At 42.1% G+C, this 23,041-nt stretch overlaps 1 protein-coding gene across 7 annotated transcripts; it reads right to left on the minus strand.

Moving 5' to 3' along the window:
• Positions 1–3,545: 3,545 nt before the first annotated feature.
• On the minus strand, positions 3,546–23,024 carry LOC119011826 (E3 ubiquitin-protein ligase RNF31). 7 transcript variants are annotated; one of them, XM_037085231.1, is made up of 24 exons: positions 22,627–23,024; positions 19,768–19,966; positions 19,130–19,276; positions 18,110–18,265; positions 17,954–18,010; positions 16,899–17,097; positions 16,197–16,383; positions 15,652–15,785; positions 14,898–15,070; positions 14,040–14,273; positions 13,766–13,951; positions 13,504–13,671; positions 13,225–13,410; positions 12,340–12,546; positions 12,075–12,248; positions 11,555–11,653; positions 10,964–11,053; positions 10,586–10,700; positions 8,605–8,717; positions 7,703–7,813; positions 6,679–6,727; positions 5,670–5,766; positions 4,720–4,928; positions 3,546–4,635 (listed from the first exon to the last, which is right to left on the minus strand). In XM_037085231.1, exons 2-24 carry the CDS (start codon positions 19,963–19,965, stop codon positions 4,622–4,624), a joined length of 3,303 nt encoding a protein of 1,100 aa, XP_036941126.1. In that variant the 5' UTR covers position 19,966; positions 22,627–23,024; the 3' UTR covers positions 3,546–4,621. The 7 variants fall into 7 exon arrangements, with proteins under 7 accessions (XP_036941126.1, XP_036941129.1, XP_036941127.1 ...); XM_037085234.1 differs by lacking the exon at positions 22,627–23,024 and adding an exon at positions 21,865–21,910; XM_037085232.1 differs by lacking the exon at positions 22,627–23,024 and adding an exon at positions 21,820–21,899.
• Between the last annotated feature and the right edge of the window lie 17 nt (positions 23,025–23,041).

Raw genomic sequence — 23,041 nt, forward strand, 5'->3', positions numbered from 1 at the left:
GCTCATCCTTTCTTTAAATGAGTCAAGACTAGGAGGTGACTTGTGTTGTCATTAGAGGTGACACTTTACTTCCTTGTGTCCCTCTCAGATATCAAACTGTCATTTTACTCAAATCTTATTAAATCCCTATTAACGTCTGTTAATGTAACCGGTGGTGGCTAGTGTTGTCTGTGTAGTCTTTTGATGAAAAGGCCCACACCAGGATATCTATGGAGGCCATCCTGGTTTATCCTGGTGAATAACAAAAAATCTCTAGTTAATTATGCCCTCAAAGTTCAGCTCCTACACAAATAAATGACAGAGAAATAATTCAGCATATAGACAATTAGCTTAAGCTATCAAGCAAATGTGTAAAAGCATGTAATGGCATGGCCAAAACACTAAAATGTCAGATACAATGCAGTTTACCTCTTCCGTGACGCACCATAACAAAAACAGGAGAGGCTAACATGGGACACTTCTATTCTCTAATATATTCTGTTGTGGCAATCCTGAGGCACGGTCCAAGATGTGCCTTGGTGAGTCTAATTCTTTCCTGTTTCTTGATAAGAGTTTATTAAAGAAAACACTGACTCACATATGTATGTGCAGGGAAACATTGTGAGTAGGAGCATTGCAATTGTTATCATGTTTTTAAATCGAGCTTGGGGAACTACGGTGCCATCACCGTGTTGTCACGTAAAAACCTCTGAAAATCTTTGGCTTTTTGGTTCTTCAGGCTGGATGAAAATGACAGAAGCTCATCTCGCAGGTCGCACACCCTCCCCGACACGTGGCCTCTGCTCAGCCAGCAAACATCATTATGCAGCAAAAGATCTTTTTATTCCGCTGACATTTCCTCTAGCAAAGTTAGAAAAGGCAATGTTGCAGACTAGAACTCTCCTGAACAGAGTATACCAGTCTTGTCACAGTATTCATCTGCCTTTTCATTTCCCCACACAGTTTAGCTCACACACTGATTTGTGAATAATGCATTGAAATGCCAAGAGTGCTGGGTAAATGGCGGCAAGCCTGCTTACTAAGCCCTCGTGTTGTCCCACCATCGATGGAGCCCCATTAGTGACAAAGGACAAGATTTTGCTCACATCCAAGCCAGTCCTCTCAAAGAACTGTTTCAGTTTGTCAAAAACGAATTCCCCGGTTACGCACCCAGGCGGAGGAAGGAAACGCAGCAGCTCTTTCCCAAAAGTCTTCCCATCAAAAAATCTTGCAAACACAGACAGCTGTTCCACAACAGTTTGGTCACAGGATGAGTCCATATCTGGCAATACAGCTTCTGCTTTCTTCAAATTGGTGAGTTGACTGGAAAAACACAACTCTGCTGAAGCTTCCACTCATCTTGTTGCTGTGTTAGCAACAGTGGCACCTGCTTTAATTGCTCCACAACCATTTTCTTGGTTTTCTCAAGGTGACTTAAAAGCTTCACCAACCATATAATTCAACTGCACATGTTTGAAAGCTGAAGGTTCCAGGCAACATGCAGCATTGCAGCTGTTATGCTCTCTTATGCAATGCTGATTTACACATAGTAGAAACGGAGTGCTACATTAAAACTGGCAGCCTGCACAGTGTTGAAGTGCCGGTCAGTGTGCATATCAAGCATGATGGTTAAGCTATAGTGTGGTCTGGTAAAAATAACCAAAACTGATCAGTCCATTCAGATTTGAAGATACGATTTTCCTGGTCGACTTTGCACTTTTCGCATAGGCATTGCTGTCCTTGGGTTAGGACAGTTAATAGTTATTTGCAACTTACTAATATTAATTATTAAACCGTAGAACCATGGACTTGTTATTACTGGGCACAGCTCTCGAGGCAGAGCCCCATTCATACCCATGTCAGCTTCTCAGTGGTGTATGAAAAAACCTTGACTTACAGACGTGATCATGATTCTTCTGCATAGCTTCCACCTTGTGCGGCCCAAAGAGCGTGCACACTAGAGACTCCCACCGACAAAGCCAGCTGGCTTCCTGATTAGCACTGCGCTAACTTGAATGAAGATAAAATAATTAAATCATCATCTCTTTTATACTTTCCATGTTACTGGACCGAATAGCTCAAGTTATGACAGTGAATCGAGTCATTACTTGAGGGCTGTGATGCTCAAAAATATGTATCCACCGTTTCACAGCCAATTCATTCACTATGTTGGCTCAAAGTTGCAGTCTGTTGCTATTTTTTTCTGTTGTATTTGCTAAAACTGTCGTAATGATCTGACAGTAGAATAAGATACTGGTCAGCTGTGTAAAAATCCACTGTCTGTGGGTCTAATTTGATTTGCAAGAATCCACCACTCCAGTCTTCAGCATTAATAGATTATGTTCACAGATTTGACGAGGTCTCAAGGTCTCTCAGCTTTGAAATGATACCAAATATCAAATACATAAATTAACAAAATATCATATATTTAGAAATGCATGATAAACATTTTTAATTCAGCATGACATGTTTTGAGTGGCAACTAATAAACATTACATACGTTCATGTGTTAATACATTGATATCTTCGAACAGGCGCAGTAAAATGAAATGGGATTCAAAGTAACACTGCATTATCCATGCATGGTTGTGAGTTAGCAGACGGGCATGTAGATTAGCATCTACACAGTACAGAGTGCAGGTCACACTTCTTTGTGAACTCTGAGCCATGTCTGAAGAGGTGGAGTTGATGACAGAATATAAGAAGTAAGAAGGAAAATATTTCAAACAGCTAAATGTCATTAATTACAAGAGAAAATGATTTGGTTGTGTGTGTTGTGCGAGTTATTAGCATTGCCCAAATCATCACACTGCCTCCACCGGCTTGCCTCCTTCTTCGCAGCCCCATACACAACAAACTGTGATGCACCGTGTATTCTGACACCTTTCTGTCAGAACCAGCATCAGCTTTGAGCAACATTAGCTCGTCTGTTGGATTTGACCACTCGGGCCAGCCTTCGCTCCCCATGTGCATCAATGAACCATGACCCTGTCACCGGTTCACCACTGTTCCTTCCTTGGACCACTTTTGATAGATACTGACCACTGCAGACTGGGAACACTGCATATGAGCTGCAGTTCTGGAGATGCTCTGACCCGGTCGTCTAGCCATCACAATTTGGTCCTTGCCCAACTTGCTCAAATCCTTCCGCTTGCCCATTTTTCTGCTTCTAACACATCAACTTTGAGGACAGTATGTTCACTTGCTGCCTAATATATCCCACCCACTAACAGATGCCGTGATGAAGAGATAGTCAGTGTTATTCACTTCACTTGTCAGTGGTCATAATGTTTTGCCTGATCGGTGCAGCAGACCACAATTCCAACGTATGTCACAGTGTGAAATAAGCTTCACCAGTCTATAACTGACATCGCAATTGACTTTGTAACAGAATGCTGCATTAAGACTTTCGGTTTGAGTCTGTCAGACCTACCTTACCATACACTCAAAACAATGACTCCCATGAAACACTTCTTAAAAGGACTTGGAATTTCTAAGTCATCAACAGGTTACAAACATGGGTTCACATTCATCAGGCTGGGCATACTACTGCATATTCATCACACTTTTACATCACTCAAAGTCATTTTATTTAGCATCTCATCATTGTAAGGATTTCACTTTATCTACCGCGCCCCATCAGCAACAAGACAAATCCTCTGAAGATACTGTTAATATCTGTAAACGGATTCAGATACAAGACTCACATGTCAAGTTTAAACATGCACAAGTGTAGCAATTATACATGCAATACAAGAAACAAAACCATGACACATAAGCAGTAAAGACTGGGTTAGACGGCTGTTTCTAGGCTCCACTCAGGCTTCCTGGTATCACAAAGTTGGCTGAATTTTACCAGAGTAGATTACCATGGTAACCAAGGATAACACTTTAGACAAACCAACATAAATAAATGTAAAATGTATAGTTAATTCAATTTTAGTTCATAGTTGTTTAACTGTTTTAAAAAAATGACATGTTAATATATTAAGCAACTGTTTATTGTAAAGTTGCAACTGATGTTTGTAATAATTTGTAAATGGTTAATAAATACTGTGTAGTTCATCTACAAACTTTGTTTGGATGGTAGTTTTTGCATTTGATGGTTAAACCTTTACAATTCTTAAATATATATTCTATATAAAGCATTCAATTGTTCTTAAAGGTCCAATATACAACATTCAGCTTCACTAGATGTGGAGCAAAGCATCCTGAGGGTGATGTCACACCCCCTCTCTGTGTCCTTAAAACACACACACACACACACACGGACACGCACATGTGCACACACACACACACACACACACACACACACACACAGAGGGGGGGTTTGTTGCTCACACACTGGTGCTGAACTGTGACCACTAGTGGTGCTTGTATTTGTCAAATAACTATGAACTAAACTTGAGTTAACATAAATCTACCATTTATAACAATGAGAATTTTAAAGTGTTAGCATAACCTACACTAGCTAGGAATGTGAGTTTAATTAAAGAGCTAACACCCAAAGGAAACTGTTGGCATTTTATCTCTTGTAGCTGAAAGCAAAGTTTAAAAGGCGGACATAATCAGTGAAGTGCAGTAAATAGGATGCCGGATGTTTCATTATTTCTTGCGTGGCACCTTGTCGCCGAGCGGTACTTCATCCATTAGTTTCTGCAGAGACCACAGAGGGATGTTAGTGTCACTGTCTCACAATAAATAAAATCACAAATTGCATAAAATTTGAATTTAAATTACTCAGTGTTATTTCATGCAGTGTGATAAGGTGAACAAAGGTCACCTCCAGCAGCCTGCTGTAGTAGGTGAAGCCATCCTCTCCATCCCTGCGGGTGTCATCCACCTTGTACCTCCTGCAGGCCAGCAGCAGCTCATTGGAGCTGTAGAGGGGGGCGGGGTCGATGGCTTGGCTGTTGATCAGGCTGACCAGGTACTCCCGGTAGTGCTTCCTGGGTAACAGCACACCACCATGTTAGCATGATCACACTTGGCACATTGGCACATACTGATGATACACTCACACCAACAGGGTGGTGTTCAGGATACAGATATACATTCAGAATGACATTTTGTGATGTTACAGTACAAAGGCAAATTTTATCTTGCGTACAACCTGAGCATTTTTATCTTATACGTTATCTTTTCTATTGGTTATGATAACAACACATTACTTAAAACCATCGGATGGAGATTAAGGATGCAGCGGTAAAACTGGCAACGGAAAACAAATCAGCACAGTACGGTTGGACTCGGCATGGCCTCATGTAACAGTGGCAAATGTTGCTAAGCTAAGTTAACGTTCCCTTGCAGTTCCTCTGGTACGAAGCTGGGTCATCTGACTTTCAGGTACCTATGGAATAGTTTATCTATTCTTTCTTAGTTCCTCCAGGCAGTTCTCCCTCTTCTGTCAAAATAATATTTGGGACATTTTAAGACATTAATGTCAACCTAAAATTCAGATTCTTGTAGTTTATAAACCCGCAAAAACTCTGCAAAAGTCCCTGGAAAGCTGGTGTTGTCAGCAAAAGGCATATGGGACTACAAGAGTATTACTGAATGAAGCATGACCTCTTAAAAGTGTCACACAGAGGTGAGGAGTCCTAATTACGACGGGGCTTAAGACTAATACTAGTGCACGCATAAAAAGCTGCTTCAGCCAAGAGTAAATGATACTGAATAAAGCATCATACTCGCAGAGTCCAGCATGTCCAGGTTGGGTCTGAGCTCCACAGGCTGAATCTGGCTGCTGCCCTCCTTCATCCTTCTGTTCTATAACTCCACACAGACCTGAAAAAGAGAAGATAAAGGAAGAGAGACAAAGAGCAAAAGGACGGAAGTTGAATAAGGACAAAAAATGAAAGAGTAAAAGTCTAAAGATCGAATGCCCTGGGAAGCATCCAATGATGACATTTTACAAAGACTTGTATTTAATGAAATTAAAGAAAATAGATGTACTTAATCAAGAATAAACAGCAAGGTGTATAGTTGTTAGGGTTTAAATATAAAGTCAGCAGAGCTTCAGAACTGACTTTGGAAAGAGAGAGCTGAGAGAGGGAGTGTTGCAATCTAGAACCTCACCACTAGATGTCGCTAAATACTCCACATATTACACACTGGACCTCTAAATTAATTGGCTAAATGTCTTAAATACTCTGAATTTCCAGGTTAGCGGATATTTTTTTCCAGGTTTAACTGGCACCAAGCAGACGATAGTACACTCATGGTTTTTCCCTGAGCCTCCATAGATAAATACAAACAGATACAGTATAATGTGGCACTCTGCACAATGACTTGCACACATCTTGTATACTGTCTACTGTGTCTTATTCATTGAAGCCCCTCTCTCTATTGTCTGATGGGTTTTTTGTTGTTATATTTCTTGGGCAGGGCGATGGTAGCTTCTGTTTAGTTTTGTGTCCAGTGTTTTGGTACCCAAAGGAACAGCGGACAGCAGGTTTGGTTTGTATTCATGGAATGTGAATTTGAACTCGACCATCAAAGAACTTTAATCATCACAGACTGCAACTAACTTTTCTATGATTTGTTAAGCACACATATGGCTGCATCTACCCCATTATTACTAACTATTACTACCTTCTCCTCTTGCACCACCCTGAGCTGCTGCTGCTCCATCTGTATCTTAATATAGATGTGATGGATAAACTATCTGAATAAAAAGTCTGCACATATGCGGCCTACCTGTCTGTGTTCCAGGTGGGGGCTCAGTGTTGAAGGCGACTCCATTATTCTGAGTCACAAAGAAAAGAAGACTCACATGAGACTGTTTATGCTGTTTCTACGGTGGCCCAAGGGTGTCAAACACTGAACAAAACACAACATTTAAAAAACACCAAATTACATAACATATGACAACAGAACCAAAACACAACCATATCATAGAACATGACAAAAAATGAAAAAAACAGAGCACACACAACGGCAAAACAGGGTTATATCGCAGACAGCAAGTTCAGTGAAAAGTTTGTTAACCCTGAGATGAGGGAACCTTTGGGTCACAGTACCTAACTCTGTGAATGTAACCTGCATGTGGCAGACTTTGTTCATGCATATTTGAACCCTGCAGTGTTGACAACAGAGCAAAGCATGTTGCTACCAGCCTTCACCCCTCTTACTCGTATGTGTGCATGAACTACAGGTTTTAAAATACACAAATGTTATCGGTATGGCTCATGAGAAGCAGGTAATTACTGTTAATCCTATCGACTGCAAAAATTCAACATAATGAATCCCTGAAGTTAGTTTGTTTTCTTTTAAAACATGCCATTACATTCAATCTGTAGAAAATGTAGATTACAGCCTGACACACAGGTAGGCTTCATCACTTCATCACCCATCATGGAACTGTGCGTCTGTCTAACAATAAATTAACAGACAACACTGATTGACACTTTCTGTTTTAATTATTGACACTATTTTTCCACTCCTGCAAGGCTTTTTGTAAAGGTAAACGTGCACACTCTGTCTATACATATATCACTATCTCTATAGTGGTGACTCAGGCCTTCATTTTCCTGTTGCCATGGTGAACTGCAGTGTCACAACTCCACAAATGATGATGGGTTTTTCAGCTTGGCTCAACGTGACAATATCTAAACTTGATTGAACAAACACTGATCAACTCTTGTGGAACTTAGTCATTAACCTGCCTGCGTGTGTGTGTTTGTGTGTGTGTGTGTGTGTCTGTGCGTGTGTGTGTGTGTACCTGCAGTAAAGCCTGCAGTCTGGAAGGTTCCCAGTCTCTCAGATAGAAGAGGCAGTCTCTCGGATGGTGGGCATGTAATCCAGACACACTGCACTCATCCACTGCACAGGTCTGACAGGAAGACAAGAGATGGGGAGACACCTGTCACCTGTTCACGTATGTCAAATATTAATCACCTCTTCAGCAACCGTCACACCAAATGTGTTGGAAACATCAAAGTCAACCTGTGAGAACTTCAACTTATATCTGTGTTTAGTCAGGTAACATGTCATCACAGGTGGCATAAAGTAATGATTGAACAAATGATTCTTAACTTGGTGATTATCATTTCTGCAGCCTAAAATGAGTGTGTTCCTAGAAAAAACAGGTCTAAAATCATCATGGCAGGTTATGAGATGAATGTTTTGGGAAAGTTTCTCAAGTGTCACAGCTTCTTAGCTCCTTGAAAGCTGGTGAATCATCTCCAAACATGTCCATGATAGTGTCAGATGTCAAAAAAAAACAAAACAAAACAAAAGAAAACATTCATGCTGGCTCTCCAGTGGAAATGTTTCACTATATCATATTTTCATCGCAGTTTGGATCTGTTTCTGTTAAGTGACGAGGTGTGTGTGTGTTGGCACCACCTGAGTGCCAGGACCCAGGGTTTTCCAGCAGAACATTGCATTATAAGGATTATAAGGAGTGTTATTCACTTCACCTGTCAGTGGTGATGCTGTGGCTGATTGGAGTATACACATTTTCCAGAGTCTATGTTGTTGAAAATACAAATGTATCTGGGTGCAGTGATATGTGGACCAGAATTTCATCTAGTATTCTGCTTATATGTACCATTGTCTTAACTATTTATTCAATTACACCATGAGAATATGACACAGGGCTTCAGTTTGTGTCAGACTTACAGTGTGGAAAGGGTTGTTGCAGCCACTGCAGAACTGGTAACGACACTGTGAACAGCAGAAATGCATGCAGCCTCCTTTAGACAGCGCGTACTGAAAGCGACAGTTAGGACAGGCTGCAGGGAGGAAGGAGACGGGCAGGGTGTGGTGGGGAAGAGAGACAAGGAGGAAACGGAGGACAGAGGTAGTGTCAGTACATTAAGGTCGATTCATCTACTCTTTTGTACATAGATGATCACTGGACTCCTGTGTCGTATCCTTGCGACCCCTGTGGGGGGGCAGGTAGATTGTAGGCTGAACACCACCTGCTCCGCCTCACCTGATGGAGAACCTGCAGGAGCCAACGGCCACTGATATATTTCAAATATGTAGCATAATTGACAAGAAGTGCAGCACAGCCACAGTGCTGGTTCAGCAATAAAATACAATAAAAAAAACCCAATATGACTGATATGAATGTCAAATCTGTTAGGAAAGCACATCCTCACCTTGACTCTAATCAACTTAATCTAACTAACACTTATGGGCCTATGAGCATATGTGGCTGTGGCTCAGGGGTAGAGCCAGCATCTTGTAATCGGAAGGTCGCTGGTTTGATTCCCATGGTCTGCATGTCGAAGTGTCCTTGGGCAAGAGACTGAACTCCAAACTACCTTGCATGGCAGTCACCACCATCAGTGTATCAGTGTATATATGATGCAAGGGATAAAGCCTGACGAGGTGTCCATAATCAGGAATGAATGGACGACGCGGAGGGCTTAAAACCGTCCGACACGCACCATTAATTCCTAATTATGGACACCTCTAAGGGCATTATCCCGCTTATACCATGGTCACTTGCCAAAGAAAAGAAATTAAGACCATTACTTTATATTTTCATGCGTTTCACAATCAAAATATAAAGTTTTTCACAAGCCATAACTTAGTTTCCCTGGTAACACCTGAGGGTTTGACTAAACCTGGAACAATCAGACCATGGTATAAAAATGAATAAACCAGCTGCTCTCAAAGAACAACAAGGTCCCAGAACACAGTTTGAAGCTAGTAAGTAAAAACAGTATAAACTGTGTTGTCCTTTAAGGTCAGTTTGTTAATTCAGTTTATTCAGTCATGAAAACAAAGAGTTTGATTATTTTTTTGGTTTAGGCAGAAAAAAATCAGGGAAGATCTTTCGCTGCTCATTAACATTTCAGCCCCACAGACTGCTCCTTTAATGCATATTTTGACACATTCAAAATATCAAACAATTGTACATTTCGCTTTCTTGAATGTATACGAGTCAAACCTTTGTGTAAAGCATAATTACGACCAAAGAGGCACTTTTAAGATTTACCGTATTTTTGTTTTCGGGTCAAACTCATTTTCAGTGGGAGTGCTACGAGCACTCTCCTCTAAGTTATGCTGCATTCAGAAATCGACACTTCACTGGCAGGACGGCAGTGAGCGGAACAAGCTACTGCTAACGTGAGTTGTTCAAAAACCTTCTTTTTAGTAAACTCTGTGTCCACAAACAATGTTCTCAATGCTGGTGTTCATGTGTAGAGACCCTGGTGATGCTACAAGCAAAGTTTCATGTTGTGTCGAGCCTTCTTACTGTTTTAAAAATAGAGATTTTGATGCTATTGTAAAACTGCCAGTAGCACTCCCATTGACAATGAGTTTGACCCGAAAACGACATGAAGATTTGACTCATATACATTCACAAATAAAGGCTGCATTTTGGTGAGAGTTTTGCTTTAAGAGTGATGGAAAGTGTAGTGATGGTGCTGTACTGCCTTGGGAGGTATAGTTATGCTTAATTAGATATGAATTTGGGCTGGAAGATATAGTGCTGTCTACCACCTGGCAACTTACAAGCCATTGCCTTTTACAACAATTATAGATCTATCATTCACCCTTAGCTAAAGTAAACTATGTAAACACCATATTACCTTCAACAGCTGCTGCTCGAAAATAATACAGTCAAATGTGTGTGTGTCCTTACTGATGCCGTTGTCTCTGAGGTATCCCGCCAGGCCCTGTCTTTGATACTCTGGATCATTCTCCCTCTTCCATGACTGGTACTGCTCACAGGACAGACCTGCATGCTGAGACTCCCACTGAGGATACAACAGTGAAACATGACACTGTACAGTTCTACTGTTGACCACCAGTCCATCCCCTGATGAAACCAAGCTTTGAGGGAGATTAAAGAAATGTATTTTTATTTTTAACTATTACTCACTGAGCTAAACATTCTAACTTTTAATAACAAACTGTTCAATTATCTGAAAATGTAAGTTACAAAAAGGGCAGAAACAATAGGATTTGTGAGAAACTGAATACAGAAGGCATAACACATGGAGGGACAAAGACTACTTACAGGCTTTTTACACTGGGCACAGAAACTGTTGCGGCACTGGAAACATGTGACCTTCAGCTGGTCTCCATCATAGATAAACCCATAGGAACACTGAGGAGAGGAGAGGAGAGGAGAGGAGAGGAAATTGAAGCTGCAAGCAGCTATATAAATAAAATCAGATTAAATGATATGAGGCTGACTTCCTGTGTCCAGTGGGTGGTGCTTTGGATATGACACAGTATTGATGCATAGATGTATTCAGGGCGAAACACTCTACATGTGTGAGCACTTTGGTGTAGATGGGAAAGTGTATGTTGGAGTTATCAGGACTTCCTGCTTTATGGTGAAGCAGCAAAATCGACCACACTGCCACGTCCACCAGGTATGACTTCTCATCTTCAAGGTCTGAGGATGATACTGACTGAATGTGAAGTCTGTGGTGTTAAATTGGTAGAATCTGCATTGTTTCTGTAAAACTTACTCTGATAGTGCTCAGGCCCTAATTAGGTTAAAAAATAAAAAAGATTGCATTTACCTAAAAAGTGGTACTTTATGAATCCTATTCAACATCTTTTTTGTGATTACATCAAGAGTGACTCATTGTGTACTTACATGACAGCACCAGAGGAACTTGGGGTCCTTGATCAGAGCCTGTTCTGTCAGCTTCTTATGGAACAGCTCGTAGACTTCTGAATCCAGACACTCTCGCAGCTGCGGAATATAATACAGTTGAAAAGCTGTAAATCAGCGGCTGAAAGGTAGCAAGCTACAGTGTCAGTGCAGACATGTTTAACTGGAGATGGTCTGAGACATGCAAACAGACGCCACACGGGAAAATAAAACCGCTAGGTTCCTTTAAACAGCTAGCAGCACTTAACAGTTACTCTGGTGATATGCTGCCTCCTAACTGTTTTGAGTAATAAAATGTCAGGTGGCCACATACTTCACCTTTATTACTGACATAAAATAGTAGTTATTGGCAGATGAAATAGGAGACTGTCCAAATCTATCTATAAATCACTGTGGCAGCTCGGTCACACTCATTCTAGACTCAAGCCAATGAATTCCAATAGAATGAATGAATGGTGACTCTCACTCCCTCGTTCCTTCCTCTCTTCATCTGCTTCCCTACCTGGATGTCCAGAGTGGAGAAGTAGCTGTTGAGGTGTTCGGGGTCGTTGATGTCAGGCTCCCAGCAGACTGGACACACCATATCTCTAATGTGTTTGTCCCTCACAGCGATGGTGAAGTGCTGCTGGAAACAGCCGCAACAAACCGAACACTGGCACGATGTCAGAGACTGCATCTGAGGGAGGAGAGAGGACGACAAAGGAAGAGATGACTCGAGATGCGCTTCAACGCAGCAAAGCTCTTAGAAACATTCTCTGTGTCAGTACCTTGCTGTGGGGGAAGACAGAAAGGCAGATGGGACACTCTTTAGCCAGCACTCTCTTGATAAACTCCCTGTCATGGGACTCTCGTACAGCCTGCACTACATCCTCCAGTGAGTAGGGGGCGCTGTGCTCCAGAAGCAGAGACATTGCCAGCTCACAGCGACCCCAGCTAGGAAGATCGTACACTGCAAGTAACCTCCGACAAATGCGCTGGAAAAAAGGAAAGAAACATGTTCAGACTTGACATATCCTACCAGCTGTTCCAGTCATTACTTATGCTTGATAAGTTTCCTCAGTTCCACGGATTGATTGATCAATTCGAGAAGTGCACTAGACACAAAAATAAGTCTTCATATTGTATAATTTGATACATTTAAACCCAATATTCATTCTCTTATGTGACTCTCTGGTTGCTAAATGATGGTTCCCTATGGTTACATACAGCACAGCTCATTGGATCCTTTCTAACTATCATTCAGTGCAGCTTTAACAGTCAAAAAAACAGGCATTATAGTCATTAAAACCAGACCAGCACACAGCAAACAGCTGAAATACAGCTTTTTGATTTCAGAATGATGTGTTTCTGTTACCATGGAACCTTTAAAATCTACAAAAACAACTGAAACTCAAACTGATATGAAAAACTTTAATCAGAGCCTTGGCATGTGTTCAAGCTTGTGCACCCACCCAGCCTGGGTGAGGTGTGCACTGCGGTTTTGTTCCCACCTATTTCACTTGTTTGGCATTTTCATGATGGGGCAGGATGAGCAACTAAAGAAAATGATAGATAAATAAATAAATAAATGGATAAAATAAAATACAATAAAATAAAATAGAGACTAGCTGGTGGATAAATAGCCTGAACTGAGGTGGCTGTGTCTGTCTCACCTGTTTGTCGGGGTGATGGATGTCTACAGGAGGCTCTGGTTTGTCACTCCAAATACGCTTGTGAAATGGTTCCAGAAGAGGTCGCTGCAGCAGGGCCAGGGCCCCCCTCACCTCACCACCACTCTGCCTTAAAACCTCATGACAGCGTGCCTCGTCACTGAAGCCCAGTGCACACAGCTCCTTCACCTGAGACAGTAAGGTGAACAAAAAATTATGTCTTTTGACAAAACGAAGTCTGTTGGCACATTTATAAACAGTTTATGGAGAAATATCTGTCACCTTGGCCAGTCTGTCCCTCAGAGCCTGTCTGGCAGCTCTCTCAGTGTCGCCCCCTGCTGTCAGCCAGGCCTGCTTGGCCTCTGCTCTCGACAACTGGACCACGCTGTCTGTGTCTGCAGTGTCCACCTCTTTCCCAGCATCCCCCGCAGGAGCTTCAACTGAGCTGCTCTGTGCCAGAGAGAGGACTGTCAGGAACAGAAAACACTTCTGACCGTGGTGTGATCTGTCTGTCAGGGTCACAGACTGAGAGAAGCATACTGACTGCGTGCTCTGCTGTGGTCTGATCAGAAACAGACTGGAGAGAGGATGTTGCCACTGACATCCTGATCTGGTCTAACAGCAGAGGAAGCTCCGTCTTTAACCACTTGCAGGGCAGGATGCTGCTGTCCCCCGCTACCCTCATGCTGGTGTACACCTCCTCTGGACTCACTCCTTTCTTCTCCCCATCCTGACACACATATAAAGGACACGTGTTTGGAAGGCAATGTGATAGTATAGACAGGAAATGTAGTCTAGATCCAAGGACAGTGACTTGCTCTAATCAGTTGAATTAGCTTCAGCCCCTCCTCCTTCATCAGCTTCTGCCTCCAGGAGTCCAGGTCTTCAGAGGCAGGCTCTTTGGACTTAATTGGTAGGGCGGGGACCCGTCTGACGGGAGAGGGGGGACGTAGCCTGGCAGGCAGGGCTGCAGGCTCTGGACGAGCCAGGTCACACATCTCACAAACTGTCGCAGGAGAGTAGTTCAGATAGGTGCAGAACTGACACACCCACTTGGCAGAGAGACACAGAGACAGAGAGAGAGAGAGAGAGTCACTCATTATACAAAGACACACGCTATTGTGTGAACTGCACACTCTAATCTATAATCAGTCTTAGTCACAAGTCATTTAAAGTGAAACTCTCGCCAAAATGCAATTTAGGCTTTTTTTGTGAATGTATATGAGTCAAACCTTTGTGTAAAAGCATAATTACGATGAAAGAGGCACTTATAAGATTTACCATATTTTTGTTTTCGGGTCAAACTCATTTTCAGTGGGAGTACATGGGGCACAAGAAGGCTCGACACGACATGAAACTTTGCTCGTAGTATCACCAGGGTCTGAATACTACAGCACAAAAAATATATATTCTGATGAAATTAATTTATTTTAGATTCTACATAATGAACTGTAACTGAAAAGGATGAAACTGAATTGTGCTTCATCCTTCTGTAAGACTTGCATTATGGAATGCAGGTCTCTGCAATGTGACCGTATGAACAGATTTATGTATGATACACATCCCCAAACACACACACACACACACACACACACACACACACACACACACACACACACACACACACACACACACACAACAAAAAAACCTAATCAAAACAAAAGACAGTAACTGACCTGGCTGTCTGGGTCACCGGGCATGCCCAGTACTGGTGCTGGTGGTCTGGGGGGGTTGACGGGTGGGTGTGACGGGGTCACTGGTGGTCGTGTGGCCAAACGAGGTCTTTCACACACCTCACACAGAATACTGCTGGCTGCATTAACCATAGTGCAGCTTCGACACTGCCACTCTGATAAAGACACATTAATATACACACACATTAAGATACACAGATACACAGAGACACACTTACACAGTACCACTGTTCCAGAAGTACCAGGACTGTCTTGTTTTCTGAAGAAATAAAAAAAGGTTCTCTCCAGAAACGGCCAGTGTTTGTGTACTGTGAGGGTTGTTTCCCACTAATTGTCTGCAGAGGACAGTAAGTGATGAACCTCATGGAAATATTATTGCTTCTACTTTCTGTGGTTGGCCTGAAAATCTTTTAAATCTAAAATAAATGTCTGCATACTGGTGCACCCACATCACTTACATGTCCAACCAAACTCGAGTATAGCGCAAGTATTAATTACAAAAATGAAGTTGCAAACAGCATTTAAATCATTATGATATCATGAATACACTGCAAACTTCAATATATACATAATGAATTAAGTCAGAAAATCTAACAACTTTCTCCAATGTGACAGTGGGAGCAGTAGGTGAATGAAAGCTGCCATAGATGTATCTTATCTCAATCTGTACTATTATTAGTAGAATAAAGAAGCTGGGTTACTGATGCAGCGGGATGCAACAACCGGCAACACAGACCAGTGATGGTGGCAGGCTGAGATTCATCTGCTTTCGAGCTGATTGATTCGATGCGAGGGCGCTCACACTCCTCACACAGCACATCCTGGACAGAGTTGACTTTTGTACAGTGAAGGCAACGCCAGGTGGAAGAACTGAAACAGGGGGACATGCAGAGACAGTATACTGTTGTACACATCCATACATAGTGATTTTTAACACAAACTCATACTGGCACTCAGTTCTAACACTTTGACTTGACTCAGTCTGTATTCAGATGAGAATGCAAAGCAGCACATACATTTAATTCATTCAGTCATAAGGATTCAAACAACACCTATTGTCTTATCTTCAGGGAAACTATAATGGAAGATCCACACCCAAACAGGTGAGGAAAGCCACCAACACATACTCCTGCTGACACCTTTTATCCTGATAACGAATAAATCCTGAAATGAACAATCTCTGATTGATATTTACTGAAAAGTCGGCAAACCCGGCACCAGAGGTGGATCAAAGTAATCAGAGTATTCTCAGTTCAAATTGCCAGAACTATTGATCCTGACCTGTGACTGCTCCTGTTTTGGGATGATGATGATGATGATGATGATGATGCTGGCGTGACAGCTGTTCTACGGTGGTTGGCCCTCTCAGGGTAGGAGTGGTACAGTCTGTCACATTCAGAGCAGAGCCCCTGGAGGCAGGTGAGGCAGTGGGCTGAGATACGGAATATTTCACAGATAGTGCAGTTCTCTGAAACAGAGATACCAATACCCTGTATCAACGTGTCAGATCATACTCTACTAGAATCTGTACCAATTCCACAAATCCACAGTACAATTTTTGAGAGCAACTATAAGCATAACCCTATTATTTACTGTGTCATAAAAAGTTAATACACTCCAACTGCAAAGTATATCTGCAGTACATAACTGCCTGTAGTATGGAGCATGTGAGTATAACAGGCCACGTTGCTGGACGGTGGTGTAGTCAGGAGGCACCAGAAAAACCTGTCTGGGTGGCCATGTTGCCCTAACATGTCACCCTACACCTTCATCCCAACAAGAACCAGGACACCCTACACTTAGATGTGTATGCACAAAACGGAGGTGCAGGGCTAAGTGGTAGTGTATGTAGTGATGTACTGGAATTGAGCCTAATCGTTGTAGGTAGGTTCTCAGTTCAGAGTGTTGTTGATATGGTGTATTGGATATTTAGGCTTCTACTAAGTAGCTGCTGGGTGGTTGCTATGGTCTACGAGGCCTCACCTGGGTGCTTGTTTGAGGAGGTGGAAAAGACCTGAATGGACCTTATACTTTGGTGTTGGGAGGACAGGGAGTGACCATGGCTGCTCTCCCTGGAGGAGCGGTGGTGGAGGGGGAAGGCTAACGACTTGGTCTGACCATCAGAACGGCATGAAGTGGAGTAGGAGTGGAAGACCACAGCATCAGTGTTGAGGCCCACATCCTAGTAAGAGAGACGAATTGGCACAAAGTTTGTTATGAACCTCAAAGTTAGAGATCAGTGCAATGTAATAATAACATAAACATTCAGTAGACAAAGCTCCTACCCACCCAGTACCAGTCGAACAAAAGGGGGAAAATAAAGGGCGCATAATTCTAAGGCTGGTCTCAGATCTCACTACCTGCACCAAGGAGGCCAGGATTCTATCCGTCTCTTATGTTGGTTTGTCTGCAGATTAACACAACATTTAATTAACAGACTACCATGAAACCGCCCAGAATAGACCTTGTTAACGTCTGGTGTGGATCTGGACAAAGGGACGATTACAGGAATTTTTCATCAGGTTTTTTTTTTCTTTCTTTGTGAATTTTGGCATTTAGAATAAAATGTTTCTGTGAAAACATTAGCTGTACAAACAAAGGAAACATTGGCATTGAAACACATATAAGCCACTGTAAAAAGTTACGTTGAAAAATCAAACACAGGCATTAATTTTATTTCATCATATTTCTATATTTTTGAGGATTTTGATGTGTATTTTAATTAATCAGTCTTCTGATTTTGTTCTCCAGGTCTGTCTTTTTACAGTCACAGGACTTTTTTTCTACCAGGGCAGTATTTCTTCAAGTCACTGATTTTACAGTTACAAGTGTAGGGGTGCTAGGTTCAGAAATATGTATCATCATTATTATGTGGGTATGCAAATCATACGCTCCTTGCCACTCCTTTCAAACTCCTCCCCTCCACAACAAAATGCTGACAGAAAGTACCAAGTAATACAGTCTTTATCAATGTACTGTTTCAATTAAACATGTGACTGAAGGGATCAGTGATATGACGGATGCATGATGGACTCTACCTTGTGTCTCAGTGTTGGAATGATTCTCTCATAAAACTCAGGGTGGGGATGAGCCTCCTGGGGAAAAGAAAAATAACATTAATGCTTTAAATATCCCCCCCAAGAAAACGCACACAAATATGGATAAAATTCACACACACACACACACACGCACACCTTGATAAGCATTTCTAGTTCCATCCTCAGGCTCATCACTTCTAGGGTTACTGCAGCCACACGGCCCACATCAGGATCCATGACGTCATCAGGGAAGCTGAGTCCATCTGGCTGCTGATTGGAGTAACCATAGAGACAGAGCACCGCTCGTCCTCCCTGGAAATGGTTGGCAGAAACGGGATGTAATGTGAACTCTTTTTTCTATTCATTTTTCCAAACAGTTGAGTCTTAAGTCTGAGACAGTCATAGTCAAAGACTCTTTTATGATTTGCCTCGAGCTATATTCACAAGTGCACATGTCATTTACTGAGTAACTTCCTTAACCAACCTGTGATGGAGCGTTTGGCACAGATCAACACGTGGTCTGGTCAGATTAACACTCTGGTCATGTCCCAGAGTTTATCATTTCCATCCTCCCTTTGGATAGTCTAAAATCACAGATCTCTTCTTTTTCTGCCCTTCTCTCGCTGGGTAAGTAACGTAAAGAGTGGTTTGTTTTGATTTTTTATGTTTGATGTGCAACATGCATCACAGAGGATTTTAGGCACGGTGGTACAACCTTTTCAAATTTCACAGCGGTTGTTTTCACACAAAAGGGGCCATAACAACAGGAAAGATGAGTATGCCTGCTCTCATTTATTGAGAGAAGCTGTAGTAGTTTCAGGACATGATAAAAATCTTTGGGACAAGTTCAGGACATGTTCTGGGCAGGTTCAAGGAAGGAAAGAATTTTCATCAATCAAAGTTGCATACAAAAGTTTTACCATATAATTTATGATAACATTCAGGGCTGCTCACCAAGGGAATACTGACTGCACTGTGCCAAACAGAAGAATCAGTCAAAATGATTAACACACTAATATCTCTGCTATGTGAATACTAATTTACTGAAACGACAGAAAACAATATATACACTATATCACAGCGGTGATCAACAACACTCAACAGTTAAGTGATACAGGCACTCAGTTTTTGGTTACTTGTCTGGCCTATTTTTTAAGGTGTGTTAGTTCTTGTTACCTGAATAGCATCAACAGTGGCCCTGAACACCGGGTTGTTGTGCTTCACAGTCCTCCAGTACTTTGGCCTGTTGGGGTTTGTCAAGTTACAGCCATACTTTTCCAGGATATTCAGAGCTGTAGACAGGCGCTGGAGAGATCCAAGGGTCTTAAGGAGAAGCAGAGGAAACAGAAAATAGTTTTACGTTTCAATCTATGCAGTGTGAAATAGAGACATATGATTAATCTTTCTGTGTAGCTTTTCCCTCCAACTGAGTTGGCTTTTGGTTTGATTATTAAAAATACTGTCAACATTCAAATATAAAATGAATCCTTTCCTATTTTCTTCCATCTATTCTTCCTCTACTGTATCTTCTCCACTGACCAATCAGGAACCAGCACCAACTGAGCGCCAATCCTAGATATAAAGTCACTATGAGTGAAGGATTGATTGGTCTCAATTTTCATAGGCTCCTTCATGAAATAGGTCTGTATGTTTACCCTGACTAGTGGCACAGCAGTAATCAATATGTACTCTAAGTGTTGGTCAAGTGTTACCTACAATCCTGATTTACCCAACTTGGTCTGTGTCTGGATGGGTGGTGTATAGTGTAGATGTTTCCTGGTGCAGTTATTGTATGTGCACAGGTTTTCTCTCACCTCCTTCCTGTTACTGCCAAAGCTGTTTTCTATGACCATGGTCTCTGCAGCGATGTGATGGTACTTGGAGCAGGGCGGTAAGGGCAGATTAGCCATGGCCATTACCCCCGCCCGCACCTCCACCACCCTGCCGCCAGAGTACAGACACACTTCAGCCCGACTCCGCACCTCCTGCAGCTGCTCAGACAGAGATGGCATTCTACACACATGCACACACATGCGCACACACACACACATACACACACGCGTTGGTGACTGCCATTCATATGCAATTACTTAAAATACAAAACACATGGTTACATTTACAGTAAGTCTCACACATTTATAAAAGATTATACAATCGATTATACAATGTGACATTGCTGCCTGTGCGCTCTGCACCAGGTGTGTTGTTCCTTTATGGCTGCAAATTATAAACATTTGCTTAATAAATACTTTTGTTATTGTAGGATTCATTTTCCCATTAATTCATTTTTTGTCTATAAAAAGTGCAAAAAATAGCGTAAAATACACACTGCAGTATCCAAGAGGCCAAGGTGAATCCCATGTGGAAATATAGGTGGGTTTGATAGAAAACAATGGGACACTGTCTTTCTTTTACCTCATAAAAATAAGCATTCCAAACAGAATCAAAGAGTTTCTATTCAGTTTAAATTCAAAAAGTTACCACTTAAGCTGACATCTGGTGTGTCTCTCCAACTGTGAACGACAGATTCCCTTCTTGTGAATATGAGGGGGAAACTATTGAGCTTTTGTATGTAGCTTGTTTCTATGCTTCTTCCTTTTGGTTTGATTTACAGAAGAAACTTTGAATCTCGAGAATAAAGCTGACATTTTAAGATTAAAGTCGACCTTTTGTGGATGAACTGGTGAAACTGTACTTCAGAATCTTTAGTAACAAAGAAATGATTTCTCTCTCAGCTCATCAACACAGTGTAGTTGTCAGTATTAGGACTTTGAAGCGATTGTGCCAAATTATTTGTCTGTTCAGAATGAAAAACCACACATGCATGAAGAGGTGGCCGCATTCGTGCAAGCTGAAATCCTGCTCCCAGGTTGCTCGCTTAACTGGACCCGGGGCACCAGAAGAGTTGACTTTATTCTGGACATTTCCACTTTTTTCTTGATGTGCATAATGGAAAAAACTTCCTTCCCTTATTTTATAACCTCATCCCTGGCCCTTATACTCTTCCATACTTGGCACATAAAATGTAAAATATCAACTTAATATCTCAGCAAAACGTTATCTTCACAGAATGACAAAGCTTAAAAAGAAAAGCCTCCACTTATATTCTAAAAATCCTAACTTGGCATAAACTATTAAAACTAATTGGACAATTTCAAATGTATTCCACTTGTTCAGCGGGCCCCAAAGCTTTTTGAAAAAACATTTTCTTTCTTTTTCTTACATTTTGTTATTTATTGTACTGCAGCCTTTATGGTGAATAACTGTCTGACACATGTTGGCAGTACTCCTTTTATTAAATGAAAAAAAAAAAAAAAATTATCAATAAAGTTTACCAAAAAAAAAAAAAAAATAATAATCTGGATAATGGCTCGGCAGTTGCAGCAATCCAAAATGTTATCAGTTGCAGCTGTGTCTGATGGGCCAAACGTCCATAATGAGTTCTTTCACTTCCATATTCCCCCATGTGACTGTTGGGGGCCTACATAAGATCCAGTCAGCAGCAGGTCAGTAACACAGTAACACTGAACATGTTAGCTACATGTCAGAGGTAAATTCATTTCTTTGCTGCCTACATTTAGGTTCATAATCCATTAGCTAATGTTAGCATTTGAAACATTTGATACAAGCAGCGTTTTCACCTCCAGGCCTAAATAAATGTGCCCAAGATCAAATTATGTCTTTCTGGTGTCATGTGACATAATGAAATGGTAGTGTTAATGTCATGGTTCTGTGTCTTGTTGTGTCTTATGTTTTGATATTTTGTCCCTCTTTGTGTCTCCCCAGTGTTCTTCCCTCTGTTTTTCCTTCTGCTTGCATGTTTGTCTCCCCCCATCTGTTCTGCTCATCATCCAGACTCCTCTCACCTGCTGCTCCACTCACCTGTCCTCTTCCCTCCCCTCTCACCTCACCTGTTCCTCTCTTGTTGTTAGTGTCTGTGAAGTGGTGTGCCTGCATGTGTTTTGTTTTTAACAATGGGCCCCCCTCTGGCCCTACTGGATAATTTACCAAAGTGACCTATTAGGAGAAGTGGGTGTGTACTGGAGAAGAGGCTCTAAAAAAGGCTTGCATAGAAGAGCAGGTAGGGGTGGTTACTTGTAGATCTCCTAAGATTGAAGGTTCGGGAGGATTTCTGGTGGAGCAGAGGGCAAAGCGTTGGGCAGAACTTTGCCATAGATTTGAGAATACCAGAAAGCGGCTGCTTCTGAGTCGGATGCTGGCATGAGATCTGTTTCAATAAAGATTTCTCTATCATTCCACCCAGCCTGGCCTCTGCAGAATTATTTTATCATCCCACTACACACCAACACCTTTGATGAAGAGAGCCCTGAAACAACAGTTCAATTGTTTTTTGTATATCTTATGACTGAGGCAGCACCTGGACCAGCTGCACTGCTCATCACCTGTGCAGCAGCGATGTCAAAGGCTTTAAGATCCATTTGACCCAACTGATGACAGCAACTGTGTCACACTGTAACATCATTACACAGCATGTAGATGTCATGTTGTTCTGCTGTGCAGCGGGTTCAGTGATCACTCTGAGACAATGCAGACGCGAAGCCGCAACGTGTAAACACACAGCTGTTAGCTACAGCACACACATCCACACGTCTCGTCACAGTGTGCGGCGCTAGCACTGCGGCTGTCGGTCTGTGCTCGTGTGTGTCGCTTACCTCTGGTCCACAGGAACACGGCAGTGACCGGGTCTGCACCTCGCCCCTCCTCCTCCTCCTCCTCCTCCAGCAGCAGCACAGTCACGCTGTCTTCGGTAACATAATGTGAGGTGGTCAGCTCACAGCACAGTGAAACGTAATGCGACCACTACATGGGACTGTACAGTGTCCAGTGTACAGTCGCAGTCAGACACACCGGGCTGTCAGGCTGGAGCAAAACATGGACGACGCAGGTGACGTCACTGAAAGGTTCCTGAACGGACGGTGTGCGGCGGAGTCGTTTCACCGCGTGTGTACCGTGAACGTCACACCGCGGCCACAACATGCTGAGCTGGATACATGAATGACATTTCCTCTCGAACATGTATGGACAGAGTAGCTAGTGATGGCGCTGCGATGAAATGTGTCGATTGAA

Source organism: Acanthopagrus latus, chromosome 21, assembly GCF_904848185.1.
Source record: "Acanthopagrus latus isolate v.2019 chromosome 21, fAcaLat1.1, whole genome shotgun sequence".
NCBI classification, from domain to species: Eukaryota; Metazoa; Chordata; class Actinopteri; order Spariformes; family Sparidae; genus Acanthopagrus; species Acanthopagrus latus.

Coding starts and splice junctions, on each gene's coding strand:
- LOC119011826 (XM_037085228.1), bottom strand. CDS start 21,772: ATGCAAGCAGAAGGAAAAACAGAGGGAAGAACACTGGGGAGACACAAA. Junction 19,277..19,767: donor TTGGCAGTAACAGGAAGGAG/GTGAGAGAAAAC, acceptor CTTCTCCTTAAG/ACCCTTGGATCTCTCCAGCG. Junction 18,011..18,109: donor AACTAGAAATGCTTATCAAG/GTGTGCGTGTGT, acceptor TCTTTTCCCCAG/GAGGCTCATCCCCACCCTGA.